This window comes from Indicator indicator, chromosome 26, assembly GCF_027791375.1.
Source record: "Indicator indicator isolate 239-I01 chromosome 26, UM_Iind_1.1, whole genome shotgun sequence".
Classification (NCBI taxonomy): Eukaryota; Metazoa; Chordata; class Aves; order Piciformes; family Indicatoridae; genus Indicator; species Indicator indicator.
The window spans coordinates 14,739,656-14,757,521 of NC_072035.1; the positions used below are offsets into that span (position 1 = coordinate 14,739,656).

A 17,866-nucleotide genomic window follows, 5' to 3' on the forward strand; every position below is an offset into this window, starting at 1 on the left:
GCACCTCTGGAGTTTGAACTGTCTCCCCCCTTTGCTGGTGAGGCAACATTTTCACACCAAGGTGTTGAGATAAGAGCTTTCTGACTGCAAAGTTGAGAAGATGTGAAAAGAGAGGAAAGACAAACAAAGGACTGAAGTAACTGCTTGAAAGCAGTCTGGAGGAGAAGGACTTGGGAGTTCCAGCTGATGACAAACTCCCCATAAGCCAGCAGTGGTCCCTGGCAGCCCAGCAGGCAGCAGTGTGCTGGGCTGCACCCAGAGCAGGGAGAGCAGCAGCACAGGGAGGGGATTCTGCCCCTCTGCTCTGCTCAGACCCCACCTGCAGCACTGCCTCCAGTTCTGATGTCCCCAGCACAAGAAGGACCTGAAGCTGTTGAAAAGGGTCCAGAGGAGGTCATGAAGATGATCAGAGGGCTGGAGAACCTCTCCTATGGGGACAGGCTGAGAGAGTTGGGGCTGTTCAGCCTGGAGAAGGTTCCAGGAAGATCTAAGAACAGTCTTCCAGTACCTGAAGAGGCATACAAGAGAGCTAGGGAGGGACTTTTGACAAGGGCTTGGAGTGGTAGAATGAAGGCAAATGGATTGAAGCTTGAGAAGGGCAGATTTGGACTGGAGATTTGGAAGAATTTTTTTCCAATGAGGGTGGTGAGACACTGGAACAGGTTGCCCACGAAGGTTCTGGCTGCCTCCTCCCCAGAGGTGTTCAAGGCCAGGCCAGATGAGACCTTGAGCAACCTGGGCTAGTGGAAGGTGTCCCTGCTCATGGCAGGGGGATTGAAACTAGGTGATCTTGAGGGTCCCTTACAACCCAAACCATTCTATGAATCAGGCTGTTGCACAGAGAAAGTGACTTACATGTTCTGAAAAGAACCTTTTGGAGAAGGAAGCTACAATCCTCTGGGCTTCCAGACCAGCATTGTGCCGTGCTTTGTATTCTTCCAGCCAGCTGACACCATCTGTGTGGCTGTAGTACTTCAGCAGTGATGGCCACCTACACACAAGACATCAGTGAACAAGGTCATCAGTGTTTCAACATCACTGATAACCTCCAGACCTCTAAATTTAATGTTGTTGATTTTAACCCCATGACTTGAAGAGCTGAGACAGTGCCAAAACACAGTACAACTTTAAATGTAATTGTACAAAACAACCCACCAACTGCCCAAGCATCACCCTGACCAATTTCATCTGCCCATTACTGGTTATTTAGAAGCTCTTCTGAAGCCTGCCCACAGGAAACCTTCCAAAAGTTCGTATTTACTCCAGGTATTTCAATACCTAAAAATCCTACACCCTTTGGGGATTTCCTCTAGAGATACACACAGGTAGTCTAGACAGAAGGAAGAAATGTTGGAGACTGAGGGTGATGAGAGCCTGGCCCAGGTTACCCAGAGAGGTGGGAGATCAGAGGGCTGGAGAAATTCCCCTATGGGGACAGGCTGAAAGAGTTGGGGCTGTTCAGCTTGGAGAAGAGAAGGCTCTGGGGAGACCTTAGAGCAGCCTTCCAGTAACTGAAGGGGGCCTACAAGAGAACCAGGAAGGGACTTTTTACAAGGGCTTGTAGTGATAGGATGAGAGTGAGGAGACTGAAGCTTGAGGGGGGCAGATTTAGATCGGAAATTAGGAATAAACCTTTTCCAGTGAGGGTGGCAAGACACTGGAACAAGCAGATCATGCAGTCATAGAATGGTCTGGGCTGGAAGGGACCTCCAAAGCTCATCCAATCCAACCTCCCTGCAGTCAGCAGGGACATCCCCAAGTAGATCAGGTTGCCCAGGGCTTCGTCAAGCCTCACTTTGAATATCTCCAGGGAACAGGCCTCAACCACCTCCCTGGGTGGATGCCACTGCTTACTGCAGAGGACACTGGACTAGATGGCCTTTGGGGGTTCCTTCCAACCCAGACCATTCTATGAATCTATGCCCCATCCCTGGAACCATTCTAGGTCAGGTTGTCTGGGGCTCTGAGCAACCTGCTCTAGCTGTAGATGTCCCTGCTGACTGCAGGGGGGTTGGACTAAACAGCCTTTAGGTTGGACTTTACTGGTGTGTAAAAGCCCCTTCCAACCCAAAGAAGTCTGTGATTCTATGATCACATTGGTAGAAGAGAGGCAGAGTCTTATAAGAGAAGTTTGCCATTCTGTAGATGGATCACATTAAGCCAACTTGTTATCTGACACAATGAGAATTCATTGTCCCATGCTCTGCCTGCTGCTTTATGGGTCTAATTAAAAGGATGCACAAAACAGAGCTCTCTCTCTATTGCCCTTGCTGGTGACAATATCTGCTGGAGAACAGAGAGCTCTGATGGCAAACTGTGCCAGTGAAATGCTTTTGCAGCTCATTTTAAACAAAATCCCCTACCTTTCTTGTGTAAGAAAGCTGTACTGAGTCTAAAGTTCCCAAACCCAAACCACATTCCACAGCTAAGAAGCATTTCAAGGTTCAACTGAAAACCTTGAAAACTTCAGGTCATGTTTTGGGGGTTATTAGCAGCAGAACCTTTCTAGTCAAGCAGCTATGTGCTGCCCCAGCATAGCCCTGGGCAACAAAACATCTGCCAGGGCAGCAACACCCACACCTGTCCTGAGGATACCAAGACCTCCAAGCACAAAACACCAAGAGGTGTTTAATGCAGATGGAAATAATTTGGACAATAAGGGAAAGCAAGCTGAGAGAAAGGCCTCTGGTGATTTACAGGGAGGTCTGATTTCACATTTGGCAATTCTGCTAATGATTACAGGGTTTTACAAAGCGTTTTTCTTCACTACATCACAGAATCAAAGAATGGTAGGAGTTGGAAAGGACCTCTGGAGATCATTGAGAGCAACCTCTCTGCCAAGGCAGGTTCAGCTGCATGGATTGCTTTAGGTTCTTTTCAGGTTATATTTATGTGTATATATAAAATATATATTAAAAAAATACATACTTTTAGGTATCTATACACTTTTTAAAGGTATCTTTACACTTCCAGATATCTATAGGTGTTTACTTTTATAAATCTAGAGAAAGCCAAATGTTTAAAAACACTACTTCTGCACAAGAATGACTACAACCTGACCAAACCCCACACTTCTGGCTGTCCACACATAGAAGATAATTTTGCTACCAGTTAATAATAAACCCACACTGCAGCTGCAGTTACAAAATGAAGTCAAAAGACTAACCAAATAACTTCACATTCTGTTAAGAACCTCCCTTCTGCTGGATCCCTAACCAGCTGAAACACAGCCACATAAACAACTGCAAAAATTTCTTTTAGGGTGAGAAAAAGTGTAATTTCTGGGGTAGAAAAGATAGTGAAGCAAATTTAGGAAGATAAAAAAGTGCAATTACTCACAATGGGATCCAGCCAGGACAACAAGGTCAACGTGCAAGCTCCTGCCAAAAGTTCTATTACCAAAGAGAGAGGAGGGCAGCAGAGTGTGCTGATCACCTGCCACATTCAATTTCAGCTGCTGGATCTAAACCAGTTTTCAGCTTTCAAGGTTTGCTTCAGAAATTAGAGCCACTGAATTGGTGAAAGTATCTGGCCAGCCATCCCAAGCCATAGCTGGGTGAATTGGGCAAGCTGTAATCATTCAGCAGCCCTTTTCAGCCATTAAAAAGAGTATAATCCTCTCATTTGAGCTGTGCTAAATTTTAGAAGCCAACTGGCAATTAGAGAAAGCAATATTGCTGCTTTTCCTGCACCAAAACAGACAAAAGCAGATGAGCATGCCATAGTCTAGATCCCAGTGAAGGAGTGGTCTGTCTAGGACTGCAGAAGTGAGATATTGCTCATGCTTTATTCCCAGCTAAAATGTTCACAGGTTCACTGATTACAACACAGGTACCCTGCGACAACCTTTGGGGGAAATCTAAACTCACACACAGCAATTCAGTCTAAAGGCTCTGGGTTTCTGTGAAAAATCACTCTCCTAAAAGCTCTACAAATAAAGCCCTGTTTACTGTAAGCGTTGGTCCTGCAACAGGACAAGTTCTGACAGTTGTTTTGGAGGCTGCTAGTGGGGCCAGAGAGGCAAACTGACAACCCCAGTGTGCCTGTGGCTTTATGTCTGTATCACTGCCAGACCCTAGGCTGGTCCTGGGGACTGCAGGGAATTCAACTGCCAGGCTGAGGAAGGGGCTGCAAAGAGGAGTCTCCTCCAAGCAGCAGGCTCAGCCTGGTCCCACTCCATGGGGCTTAGGAGGGGGAGCAGCCTTGCAACATTCTGCTCGGGCAGGACACACACGTTTCACTCGCTGGATACAGAGCAGCAGCAAGCTCCAGGGTTGATCCAACCTGTCAGAGTTCGGCATGCACCTTGTGGAGCAGAGAAGGGGGAGGCCGGGTAGTGGGGGGCGTTCACTTGCACCACCGCAGCAGCACCCAGGCCTTGCCAGGCCAATGCGACCTGCTGCCAGCTGAATCTTTTCGAGCGGCCCAGGCTTGCGCTGACAGGGCCCTGGGCCCGCTGAGAAGCGCGGACTCCCTCGCCCTCCCTGGCCAAGCCGCATGCAGCCAGCGCAGCCCCCCGGAGAGCCAAGCCAGGCCGGGCCGGGCTTCGGTGCCCACCTGAGGCGGAAGCGCTCCCGCCACACCTTGCCGCGGGGCTGGCACGCCTCACGCAGCCGGCGGCAGGTGCACGACACCCGCCCGATGTCGGCGGCTCCCAGCACGTCGCAGCAGAGGATCAGCTCCAGCAGCTCGCCCGGCAGGTCCGTCAGGCCCATCCCCTCGGCGTCGGGCTCCGCCGAGCCCCGCGGCCCAGCCGGGCCCGAACCCTGCCCCTCCGCAGCCGCCATCTTGGCTGTTTACCTGGGCGCCCCTCGCGGGAGGGGTTAGGGAGCGTCTGCCGCTTCCGGCGCAGAGCGAAGGCGGAGGAACGGCCCGGGGAGCGTCTGCCAAGTGCCGCCGCGTTGGAAAACGCAGAGCGGAGCGAACGCTCGCTCTCTTGTGAGCGCTAGGGAGCGTCTGCCAAGTGCGCGGCACAGAGCGGAGCGCTCCGCTGCTCGGGGCCAAAAGCGGCAGCCCACGGCGGGACTCGGGGAGCGTCTGCAAAGTTCCTGTCCCATCCGCCACCCGTCGGCCCCCTGGGTAGTGGCGACGCGGGTCTGGGGACACCCGGGCCCCCTAAACGGCGTGTGCCCCGGGCCCTCACTGTGATAGTTTTAAGCTATGCCTTTAAAATTTCCCACAAATCTTGAACAGAATGTAGTGTCACAGTATCACAGTATATCAGAGGCTGGAAGTGACCCCAAGAGATCATCAGGTCCAACCCCCCTGCCAGGGCAGGATCACTTAGGGTAGTCTGCACAGGAATGCATCCAGGTGGGTTTGGAAAGTCTCCAGAGAAGGAGACTCCACAACCCCCCTGGGCAGCCTGCTCCAGAGCTCGGTCACCCTCACTGTAAGTTTCTCCTCATGAAATCTTCTCTGTTCAAGTTTGGACCTGTTGTTCCTTGTCTTATCACTGTGCACCACCCAAAAGAGCCTGGCCCCCTCCACTTGACACCCACCCCTCAGCTATTGATCGACATTGATCAGATCCCCTCTCAGTCTTCTCCAGACTAAACAGCCCCAGGGCTCTCAGGCTGTCTTCACAGGGGAGATGCTCAAGTCCCCTAAGCATCCTCCTGGCTCTCTGTTGGATTCTCTCCAGCAGGGGAGCCCAAAACTGGATGCAGTATTCCAGATGTGTGGTCTCACCAGTAGTAGAATGTAAATAAATCACTATTGGGTGTAAAAAGGAAAATAATGATAATTCTAAACAAACCCTCTGGAAAGATAGTGGACTTAAATTAATTGTGCAAAACAATCTCTCTTTTTGCTTCTTTGCTCTGTGAGAGGTGAAGTTGCTTCTGCTTGACCTTGGCTACATTGTTTGGGCTAATCTAATAAATTGTCTCTCTGTTTCTTTCTCTTGTTCCTTTTGTGTACTAGGGGGTAAGGGGAGGCAGGGAGGGAGAAGCTATTAGCAGCTCCCCTGGTCTTTGACCAAGAGGGACCAATGCTGTTCATTAATTGTAAATACCTATAAATATTGTAAATGCTGTGTATTTTGTACATATTCATTGCATTCCATTGCAGATTGTAGTTTTGCTTGTAAATACAGCTTTCATTTGCTTCCAACTGAGCTGGTCTGACAAATTTAATGTTGGGGGGGGGGGGAGGGTGGTGGTGGAATTTTCAACCCACTACACCCACAGAGCTGGGCAGGCTCTTAGAGACCAGGGCTAGACCTGGACTTCGAGAGAACACTTCAGTGAGCTGGGTGGTTTGTGCCCATCTGCCCTGGGCAGAGCCTGAACCCTGCTGCTTCATGTCACCTTCAGCACATTTGGAGATGACACGACGCTGGGTGGTGGGGATGGGATTCATCTAGAGGAACCTGGACAAGCTGGAGAAGTGGGGTGGTGTGAACCTCATGAGGTTCAGCAAGGCTGAGTGCAAGGTCCTGCTCATGGGTCAGGGCACCTCTTGGTATGAACATAGGCTGGGGTCAAGGAGCAGTGCTGAAGAGGACTTGGGGGTGCTGGGGTGGGGTGGGGGGGGTGGGGGGGGTGGTGAAAAGCTGGACATGACCCAGCGCTGAGCACTGCCAGCCCAGAGCCAGCTGTGTTGGGGTTGTTCAGCCTGGAGAAGAGAAGGCTCCAGGGAGATCTGGTGGCATTTCAGTACTAAACCAGGCAGCTCAGAGAACTGGGGACACTTCTGAGCAGGGCCTGTTGTGCCAGGACAAGGGATGATGGTTTGAAACTAAAAGAGGGAGATTTAACTAGATAGAAGAAAGAAATTCTTCACTATGAGAGTGCTGAGACCCTGTCCCAGGTTGCCCAAAGAGGTTGGAAATGCCCCATCCACCTCACCATGAGGAAGAACTTTACTGTGAGGGTGCTGGAGCTGGGGAGCAGGCTGCCCAGAGGGGTTATGGAGTCTCCTTCTCTGGAGATTTCAAGACCCATCTAGATGTGTTCCTGTGTGACATACCCTAGGGGACCCTGCTTTTGCAGAGGGCTTGGACTCAAGGATCTCTGAAGGTCCCTTGCAACCCCTACCATTCTATGACTCTGTGGTCTCTGCAACAGCAGACAACCTTCCCATGGAAAAGCCACAGCCATACTTGTGGCTCATTCTCTTGGCCACGTGCAGCCATTCTCTCTCCTCAGGTCTCTCAGTTCCTGCCTGGAGTATCACAGCTGTGTTCCTGAGGCTTCAGCATGAAAAGCTGCCCTGGATTGTGTGCAGACAGCCCTCCCCGTGGCATTCTCCCAGTGGACATGGTGTAAATGATGTGAAATGTGTAATGCTGTGACTCAAGCAACCTTCCAAGAGAGTGTTTGGGTCTTGCAGATAAATTAGATGCTGCTGGTTGATGCCACCAGCCTATTTATAGTGCTCTGGCATTACAGGTAGGGAAGCAGAGCAAGGCCAAGATACCAGGAAAGGGGTTCAGCATTTTAAAAGCCCAGAGATAAGGGAAGAAGGAGGTGCACTAGATTGGAGTTCACTTTTTTATTTGGACTGTAATGCAAACAGGCATAAGTATTCCATAAAATCAGAAGATTGGAACTATACAGAAAGGGGTGCATGCTTCAGAACAACGTTGGATATCTTGCAAACAGAGCCAGAGTCAGTCCAAGAGAGGGGGCTGGAGTACATTGTATGAATGGCAGAGATTTTTAGCAGCATTGAGAGCTCAGAGGTAGGGGAAAACTATGGTTCTGACTGCTTAAAGCACTGGTGTGACCAAATACAACATCCCTGGCTCCCATCATCCCCACCCCTTTACTCCTCAGAAGAAACTGACTTTAGGATTGCACAGAAAGCTACAAAGTAAGCAACCCCCCACCCCCCAGACCTGTCTGATGGGTTGCACTGAAAGTGAAGACAGATGTGCCAGTTGTAAATCATGGCATCGATTTAGAAACCAAATGAAGGCACAGTGACATGAGGAAGTGCTGGGGGAAAGGAGGAAGGAACAGGAGGATCAGAGAGCAGCAAGAGGTTGGAGTCCCATCTAGCAGAGTAGAATTTACACACAGCTGAAGAGTTTTGCAAACCTCTGCGGTGAAAATTTCAGTAGCTGCCTGCCCCAGAGCTGCTGCCCTTCACAGACTGGCCCCCACTCTCATCTTGGCACCACTGCTCTTCAGGAAAAAGGCCACCAGCAAAAGAAATAACCTACCCCAACCTTTGAGGCTTGTGCTTTTCAAAGGTGCCTAAGGGAATTGAGAGAATGAATCCCTGTTCCTGTAACAGAAATGAATTGGCACTGAACAGCACATTCCCTGGGCAGCTGGCAGAACTCAGGTTCCTAACTACATGCAATCTAAAAAGCAATGAGTCCTGGCTGGAAGTCATCTTACTCTGCTCATCTACAGCCTGGGGAACTGCTTACAGTCTAGAGGAGCTGGGGATGCTGCTGTGAAGCAGGGAGCTTATTCTCAATCTCTTCTCAGCATACAGATCCCAGGGGTTTTTTGAAGGCATCTCAAGGCAGCAGAGCACATTTAACCTTGGGGGGGGGGGGGGGGGGAGTGGCCATTGGCCTGTTCTGTAGCAAAGCAGATATGTGGCACTGAATTTCATTGGCTTCAAAGCCATCACATCAGTGCTGGGCATGGGGAGATTAGGAACCAGCATCTTCTCTTTCTGGACATCCTGTTGAGTGCTGTAGAGTTTTGTTTTGTTGAGACATGATTCCATGCCATGATCACACAGAGGCCAAAACAACAAAAAAAGCAGGCTCAGAAGCAAGCAGCACTAATGTCTCTTGTTGGGGTTGATCATGTCTTAAGGCAGTTTTGTTGCCCTTGGAAAAAAATGTGGAAATCTTCTGGATCTGGAATATTTTCCTGGATTCACAGAATGGTTTGGGTTGGAAGGGACCTTCAAAGATCATCTAGTTCCAACCCCCCCAAGCCATGGGCAGGGACACCCACCACTAGACCAGGTTTTTGTTTCATGCAAACAGATTTGACAGATTTGTTATTTGTGTTCTCCACCCAAAACCAACACACAGAAAACACAGCAACAAAAAGAAGCCTCAGATCAGTTGCTCTTTTAGATCCACGTTTTCTGTGTTTAGGCTTTTTAGTTTTTAAAGTATTAAGAAAAATACTTGGCCTGGTGTTCTTCACTAGCAGGTTTCTCAACCAGCCCAAACACTGTAGTCAAGCCAAGCAGGAGTCCACTCATACCTCAGTGCCACATTCCTGCTCTTCCACCACCCCCAAGCACCTTCTGCAAGCTTTGGCCCATGGCTACAGGAGAAACCCCTGGGTCTTGCCCACTTTCCCACCATGGGAACAGCTGCAGAGCCTTGGCCTGTGGGCTCCTGTTAGTGAGGGATTCTTAGAGCAAGGCTCATCAGTTTGATTTTCTTGCTTTTGAGGTGCTTCCTCCCTCCTCCCTCCCTGCAATCTGGCCAGGTGGGTACATGAATGAGTAAGGCAGGAGAGCAGCAGCCTGTGCAGTGAGGAGCTCTGCTGCTAAACAAGCTGCAACTGCTCAGCTATGAACTCACAATCTGGTTGGGTTTTCGGTTTTGTTGGTTTTTTTTTTTTAATCCCAGAATTTTAATGGCTCAAACTTCCATTCACAGCCAAACATCTGTAGGGGTGGAGGCCAAGAGTTTCTAGTCTACTTCATTTCTGGCACAGCAAGGAAAAGGTGTCTCTGCATTTTGATGCTTAAACATTTCATGACTTGCCTTTGTACCCATACTGGAACCAAGCCAGTTTTGACCTCTGCTGAGGTCTGCTTTACTTCTGGAACCAAGTGCTTTAAAGCAGCAACCTCATTAGCTTTCTCCCCCTCCCCTGATTTCCTATTGAATACACATGGCTGTATGGAAGAAGCTTAGAGCTCAGCTCTCCCCATGGAGGGTAGAATTCCAATGGATTGCTAGAGCCATGCATTGCAGGCAAGTGCAGATTGACACAGGTGAAAACACTGCTGCTGTGAAAGCCTAGTCCTGCAAGCTGCTGAAATCCCCAAGGCCACTGAAGCCAGGTGGGTGTGGAAGGCATTTTGTACCTGGGGGGACTTGGATCCTAGACTAATCTTTGTCCAAGTTGGGAACATAGTTTTCAGAAGGGAAATTTTGCTCCTCGTCTTACGACAGAAGAAACTCTCCTAACACAGATGGAGTTACAGCAAAGTTGAATGGTCCTGAAAATGTGTCTCCATCTGTTCTGTGAAGGGACTCTGCTCCCCTCTGGAACTATCAAAGCAATTGCAAAGTTATCAGAGCAATTCTGAAGCTGCAAACTGGTCCCCAGTGAAAGCAGGAACAAAATTTAGTTTTGAGCATGAAATTTTCTTTCCACAAACTGATGGGAGCTCTCTGCAGCTTCCCCACAGCTATAAATCAGAGGGCTGTGATGATTTCAGCCATCCTAAGTCAGGAGACAGCAGCTTGGGCTTGGCTTGGTGCAAGTCCATGAGGCTTCAAGCACAAACATGCCTCTCCCCACCACCAGCTCAATAAAAGCATGGTCTCCTCTATGTGATAGATGTTCACAGACCTGGCTGCTTGCTTGTGGGTCCAGTTTACACCTGCACTCTAACCTTGCACCAGTTCCATACCCTTGTATAACCACATCACAGAGCACAGGATGCAAGCTTTCTCTCATTTGTCCCAGGAGGAATCTCTTCACCAAGAATTCCACTTGTAAAACAAAGCCATCTGTTCCTCTCATCCCCCAGTCTCTGTGTGCCTGAAGCATCTCTGGAGAGAGCAGGAGTGGGAGGGCAACCCCAGTGCAATAGTCTCTTCCCAGCACAAGGCACTGTCAGTCTGTTGCCATTCCCAGGACTCACCCTTGCCCAGCAGCTCACTGCACCTTTGGGCTGGGCACATTGAGCTGAGGAGACAGGAGGGATCTCCATAGGGAAGTGGTAGAGGAACCTGGGGTACAGCCTGGGACAGGGTGAGAGGCATCAAATACTGAGAGCAAAGGAGCTGGTGGAGCAATCACAGTTCACCTGGACACAGGTTCATGCAGCTCCTACCTCTGCACATCTCCTCTTTTGCTCGGGACACAGCTGCAAGTGTGCTGGTCATGCAGGGACACACTGGCTGATGTTGCTTTGGGTGTGAACAGAGTCCCCTGCTCACCCCTGGGGATGCACAGGCACAGGGACAGGGAGTGGGGACAAACTGCAAACTCAAACTGCATTTCTCTGGCCAGTGGGGATGCAGCTGTCTGGGTTCCTCTAGTGCAACAAGCTCAGACCTACCCAGCAATGATTGTGGAGGTGTCATCTGGGTGAGTCTACTCCTGAAGACAGAAGTCTCATTATTTTCCTGCTGTCTCTCATAAATTGAAGTACAACAAACTCCCAGGCTGTCCTTCTGGAGAGATGAAACCTTTGAAGTCATCAACAGCACAGGCAGTTGCCCTGAATGAACAACTGATTTTCCCCTGCTAGTGGACACAGCAGGTTGGGAAAGCAGAGAACCATTTGCCAAGTGTTTTCAAGTTCATATAATAACTTTCTGTGGACATTTCAAAGGCCCAAGAATTAAAATCTTGGCCCCCCAAAAAACCCCACTTCATGGTGTCTTGAAAATCAAATCTGGGAGAATCCAATCTCCACAAAGAGAGGACCCCTTTTGTGCTCAACACCTGGTAAACGACAAGGAGCAGAGCTGCTAAAAACAGACAGTGGTGGTGGTGGACAGCAGCCAGGAGAGGGACTGGGACACTGGGCCAGGCTGGGTGTCCCATCAGGTCCAGCATCCCCTTGCCACGGGAGCCCTGTGGGGCTGTGCAGGAGCCTGGATGGGCAGCAGGTACCCAGAGGTGACAGATTTATGAAGTGAGTGCCCAAGAGGCACAGCCCCTCCGTGCCTGACACCCTGAGCAGCTCACGACACCAGTCTGCAGCAGAGCCCCCCTCGGTCTCTGCTGGTTTTGCATGCCAGAGCTGCTGTGGCTACACCCACGCCCCGGCCGTGTCACACCAAGGTGAGCAGAGTCTAGACGAGTGGTGCAAGAGCCACGTTTGTGGCATGAGCAAGCAGATCCACAAGTTTATTTCCCCCTTGGCTGTGGGAGAAAATGAAGCTAGAGGGGAGTGTGAAGCCCCTGCAGGGAAGGGAGATGAAGGAGAAGCTGAAGACATCTGAGACTGGCTCAACAGAAAAAAAAACAACAACAACAAAGGAATCAACATTTGCAGTGGTGCAGCTTGTGAGGAGCAAATGGTCCTGCTCAGGCAGAGGGAGCAGAGAGGCAGCTCAGAGCCCTGGGGGTCTTATTAACTTGATGGACCTCCACAGCAGGGAGGGTGCTGCTTCTCCATGGCCAGGCAGGGAGGCTGGTCTTAAACCAGCATTTCCCTTCCAGAGGGCTCTGAAGGACTCACCCACCCGGTGCCTGTTGAACTTGAGAGGGTTTTGGCTACCTGCCTGGCACAGAACCCCTTTGGAGGTCCCACCAAAGGCAAGGCACGGCTCCCTGGGCTCTTCTCCACCACAGCTCAGGTGGAAGGGAGATGGAAGGTGGAAAGTTTGGGCTGCAGGAGAAGCAAGCCAGTTCACCTCAGACACAGACTTCAGGAGCAATGTGGCTCCCAGGTGGGAGATGCTGCAGTGATGCAGGCAGGACAGGAGAAAGTGAATTACCAGCAGCACAGGATGAGCTGGAAACAGGACAACATTAAGGCCTGCAGTCATAGGACGAGCAATGGCTTCAAACCAGAGAAGAGGAGATTTAGATTGAATGTTAGGAACAAATTCTTTACCACAAGGGTGGTGGAACACTGGAACAGGTTGCCCAGGGAGGTAGTTGGGGCCCCATCCCTGGAGATATTCAAAGTGAGGCTCAACAGGGCTCTGGGCAACCTGATCCAGTGGAGGATGTCCCTGCTAACTGCAGGGGGGCTTGGACTAGATGACCCTTGGAGGTCCCTTCCAACTCAGACCATTCTATGATTCCTTATGGCACTACTTCCTTGTCAGGTTGCTCCTTCTACTAAAAGGTAGACCAGAGCACAAATTCCAGAGCCAGCACCAAATTTCCTAAAGGAAATTATGGGTTTGATTTTCTTCCTTCAACTCCATTTCTGCAGCAACAGAGTTGGGGGTTAGGGTCAAGTTTGTTGCACATTCACTGCTCTAGGGCTGGGGAGTTTTCTCCCACAGACAGGACCTTTGTCCAAATCCACACATCCCAGCAGCAAAGAGACACAGCTCCTCAACCCCAATGCCTGTCCTGGTGTTAGGGCACAAGCCATGAGCTGTCCTTTTTCCTGCCTGTCCTGCTTTCATCTCCGGGACAGAGTGCCCCAGCAGTGACACAGTTCCACAAGGCCAAGGGCAATCCCAAGCACAAATCCAGGCTGGGGGATGAAGAGCTGGAGAGCAGCCCTGTGAAGAAGGATTTGGGGATGCTGGGAGGGTGAAAAGCTGGACAGGAGATGGCACCAAGTGCTACCAGCCCAGAGCCAGCTGTGCCCTGGGCTGACCCCCAGCAGTGTGGGCAGTAGGGGTAGGAAGGGGATTCTCCCTCTCTGCTCTGCTCTGCTAAGACTCTCTCTGCAGTGCTTCTGCCAGCTCTGGAGTCCTCAGCACAGCACAGACAGGGACCTATTGGAGCAGGGCCAGAGGAGGCCACAGCAATGCTGGGAGGGCTGGAGGGGCTCTGCTGTGAGGCCAGGCTGAGAGAGTTGGGCTTGTTCAGCCTAGAGAAGAGGAGGCTCCAGAGAGACCTTCTGGTGGCCTTTCAGTACTAAAATGGGCTGCTCAGAATGCTGAGGACACTTTTGAGCAGGGCCTGTTGTGACAGGACATAGGATGATGGTTTGGAACTAAAAGAGTAAGATTCAGAGTGGAGAGAAGGAAGAAATTCTTCACTATGAGATTCCAGGTTGCCCAGAGAGGTTGTAGATGATCCATCCCTGGATCCATTCCAGGTCAGGTTGGATGGGACGTTGCAATTAGATGATCTTTAAGGTCCTTCCTAAACCCAGACTATTCTGTGGTTCTGTGACATCTGTCTCCAAAGGCTGCTGTGGTGGCCCTGCCAGCCCAGCTAGCTGCACTCCGGCCACAGTGTGGCAGCAGCCATTCGCATTTTACACCACACCAGATGCTCTGCCGGGATCAGGAAAACTGACACCAGTATCTCAAATTCTCCCAGTGCCTGGCAATCTTTTCCTCCTGTTTTCTGGGTTCAAACATCCAGGGAGTCAGAGCTCCAGAAGATGGTCACAGCACATAGAGATGTGGCCAGCCAAGCAGCAAGGAAGTGCAGGAGGTCCTGGCTGAGGGTGAGGATCACTGCACAGCCTGGGGTCAGGGGAGGCAGCATTGCTTGTACCATGGGCTGGGATAGCAGCAAATCCCCTTCATCTCTTTTTGTTCTTACTTTGGCTTAGGGCAGCCAAACTTAGCCCTCTGAAAGTGTGCCCACAGTTGGACCTCCTGGACAAACCCTGTGCCCTCACTGGTGCAAATGCTTTACTCCATGCAAGCATCAGTTCACAGTTCAGCAGAGCAGGAGGAGAGGATCAGCAGCTACCAGCTCAAAATGTCAACCCTGTATCCTCCAGCAAGAGCTGCAGCCATGCCCTGCTGTCCTCATCCTGGCAGTGAGGGAGGCCAAACCTTTGTCAGGGTGAGGAAGGGAGGAGAAGGAGGGAGGACACACAAGGTCACACACACTTTACCTTGCAGCCAGCTTGTCTCTGCTCAAGGGACTGATACCTTCCTGTGAGCATGTTAACAGATTGCTTTTGGGGCTGGATTTTTGCAGCAGAGCTGAGGTGTGAGCATGTCAGAGCTCAGCTCATGCAGCATCTCTGCAGCCGGTCTCACCTCCCTTCTCACAGGAGAGGTCCTGGCAGACAGCTCAGGCCAGGGGCAGGCAGTGCAGAGCCTGCTGAGGGCACTGGCTTGCCAGTGAGGTGCCACACGTATTCCTCTTGGCAGGCAGGTCACCCTGTGCTGGCACTTTCTGCTCCCAAAGGTGTGGAAGTGGCTGGGGTCTGCTGTCCCAGAACTGCCCAGAGGCTGTGCTAAGGTGGAGGTGATGCCTTCTGGGCTTTCAGGAGTCCTCACCGAGGACCAGGACACTCCACAACCTTCCAAGTGCTGCCTTCTAAATAGGCTTTGTTACCAGGAGGTGCTTCTTGCAGCTGGGATTGGAGCCACTTCTCTCCCATCCTTGTGACTTTCCAGTCTCACCTGGGAGAAGGTTCACAGCATGCAAAGCTCTAGGATGCAGCCAGTCCCTCAGTTTGTCCCACCAGCATCATGGCTGCAGATCACATGTCTCTGGTGAAGCCTTCTGAAGGACAGCATGGCCAAGCAGCAGTCCATTGCTATCCATGAGTTTTCCCCTGGCATACACATCAGCCTGTGCTTGCTCCTCTGTGGGAGGACTTTCATGCCAGCAGAAGTAGGGACTGAGCAAAAGGAAGAGGCTTGTGGGGAGCAGGGAAGGAGGCAAACAGCACAGGATCCTTGACAGATGAATCAGAGACATCCCACCCTTCAGCTGAAAACAGGCACATCTGTACCCTGGCTGCCTGGGGGTGAACAAAGTTCATAGGCACGAGGGCACTGCACATCATCTGCCCCCAGCCATGGGCACACACCCAGGTCTGGACAAGTCCAAAGGGAAGTCAGAAAAATGCAAGGATTCAGCCAAGCCCTGAGCTGAGGAAAGGAGGAGCCTGAGGGGAGCAAACCCCAGCTCTGGTCAAGCAACAAGACCTAGCCATTGCCCCTGCCAGCTCTGCTGTCCCCCAGCACACCAGGAAGGCAGGAGATCATAAAGGGGATGATTTCATGCAGCTGCAAAACACTCTCATGAGAAGGAGGAGAAATGAGAAGTTGTGTTAAGAGCCACTGCAGGTTATAAAGCCATCGTACTTCAGTGGGGGAACCCAGGGAAGGAAAAGGAGGGGAAAAGAAATGGCCACAGGACAAGAGCAAGAGAAAGAGGAAGGAAAGGAAATAAAAATCATCATCATCATCATCAGGACACAACAACAGGACGAGAGACAGAGCACTTTCCATGGGCAGTTCCCCGTGGAAAAGGAGCCACCGTGTCCGTGAGATACAAAACCCAGTGCCCTGTGGCTAGAGTGGGCAGCAGGTGCTGGGACTGGTTTGGCTTCCCCTTGGGGAGGAGGGTCCACTTAGGAGCAGAAAACCCTGCAAGGGAAAGGGGAGAAAGAGTGGCCTTAGAGGGTGCAGCAAGGAACATCCAAGCGCCCTGACTAAGGGATTCCCAAGGAACCGTGAGAGGGATTTACAGCTTTGCAGCTGTGTGAGGGGGTGGGTGGGTAACCCTTATCCCTACCTTGAGGTGGGAAACTGGGGCACTCTCTACACTGCAGACCTCAGAATATGTGCTGCAAAATTCCTACCAAGGAATGTTGGGAAACCCCCTCTGGGTCAGGCTGGCACTACTCAGCACAGCCAGGAGTGCGGGGAAGAGATTGCACCCCAGGAAAAGGAGCAAGATCCATGCAGCTGCCCATCCTTTATCCTAAATAATCCTGCTCAGCTGGGGAAAATCCCAGTGTGACAGAGCTGAGCAAATAGCAGCACATGGTAAAGTAGAAACAAACATAGTAAATGTCAAGGTTTTTTACTGCTTTTGGTTATTTTTACAGCAGTGGAAAGAAAAGTCTCTAGATCTTTGAGGGAAGATTCAGGCTACATCTAAGGAAGACATTTTTGGTGCTGAAGGTGGTGAGACACTGTCCCAGTTTGCCCAGAGATGTGAGAGTTGTCCTATCCCTCAAACCATTCCAGGTGAGGTTGTTTGTGGCTCTGAGCAACCTGCTCTAGTTGCAGATGTCCCTGCTGACTGCAGGGGGGTTGGACTGGCTGCGTTTTAAAGGTCCCTTCCAGCCCAAACCAGTCTGTGTTTCTAAGCTTGTGTAAACGTTCCTAACCAGATGTGCACCGACCCAGAGACCTCTCCCACCATGGGTACCTGCTGCCTACACCCCTAGAGCCAGCATGGCACTAGAGCTGGGCAGAGCCACTCTTTGCTGTGGGTCCTGCCAAGCTCCCAGCCCATCAGCCACTAGCTTGCAGTCAGGAGAGCAGAGGCAGGCAGCAGGCAGGATCAGAGGTGTGTATCTGGCCTACCCAGGCTGCCAGATGCTGGCTCTCCTGGTGTGAGCTCCTTGCTGCCTTCTGCATTTCAAATGCCTTCTGCATTCTCCCTTATGGGGACAGGATGGGAGAGTTGGGGCTGTTCAGCCTGGAGAAAAGAAGGCTCCAGGGAGACCTTCAAGCAGCCTTCCAGTACCTGCAGAGTGCTACAGGAGAGCTGGGGAGGGACTTTTGACAAGGGCTGGGAGTGATAGGACGAGGGACAATGGATAGAAGCTTGAGGAGGGCAAATTGAGACTGGAGATTAGGAAGAAATTCTTTGCAGTGAGGGTGATGAGACACTGGAACAGGTTGCCCAGGAAGGTTGTGGATGCATCCTCCCCAGAGGCATTCAAGGCCAGGCTGGAGGAGGCCCTGAGCAATCTGGGCTGGTGGGAGGTCTCCCTGCCCACGGCAGGGAGGTTGGAGCTAGATGATCTTGAAGGTCCCTTCCAACTCAAACCATTCTGACTCTATGATCCTTTTGCTTCACATTTCCATTTGCTGTCAAGTCTGAACACACCAGTGTGATGGGGGCAAGAACCCAGGGGACTGTCCTGGGCAAGTGACAGTGATTTCAGAGGGAGTCCCAGGCAGCAGCCTCTGCCTCCAGTGAAATCCATTTGATTTTTGAACCCACCTGCCTTTTCTGCTCTAAGAAGGACCCCATGGGTGCCAAAGATTGAGCTCCCTTCCCCCATCCTGCACCCTGTGTGCTTGGGAGGCAGCTGCAGGGGTTAAAAGGAGCTTCCCAAC

The 17,866-nt window shown here is 51.2% G+C and overlaps 1 protein-coding gene across 1 annotated transcript in view; it reads right to left on the bottom strand.

The window, feature by feature from the left end:
- Positions 1-4,787, bottom strand: part of FBXO21 (F-box protein 21) — a 30,807-nt gene extending 26,020 nt beyond the window's left edge. The window contains exons 1-2 of the mRNA XM_054392579.1: positions 4,558-4,787; positions 856-991 (exon numbers count right to left, since the gene is read on the bottom strand). Coding sequence (XP_054248554.1) covers positions 856-991; positions 4,558-4,787 — 366 coding nt within the window. The remainder of the gene's footprint in view (positions 1-855; positions 992-4,557) is intronic.
- Positions 4,788-17,866: the final 13,079 nt, after the last annotated feature.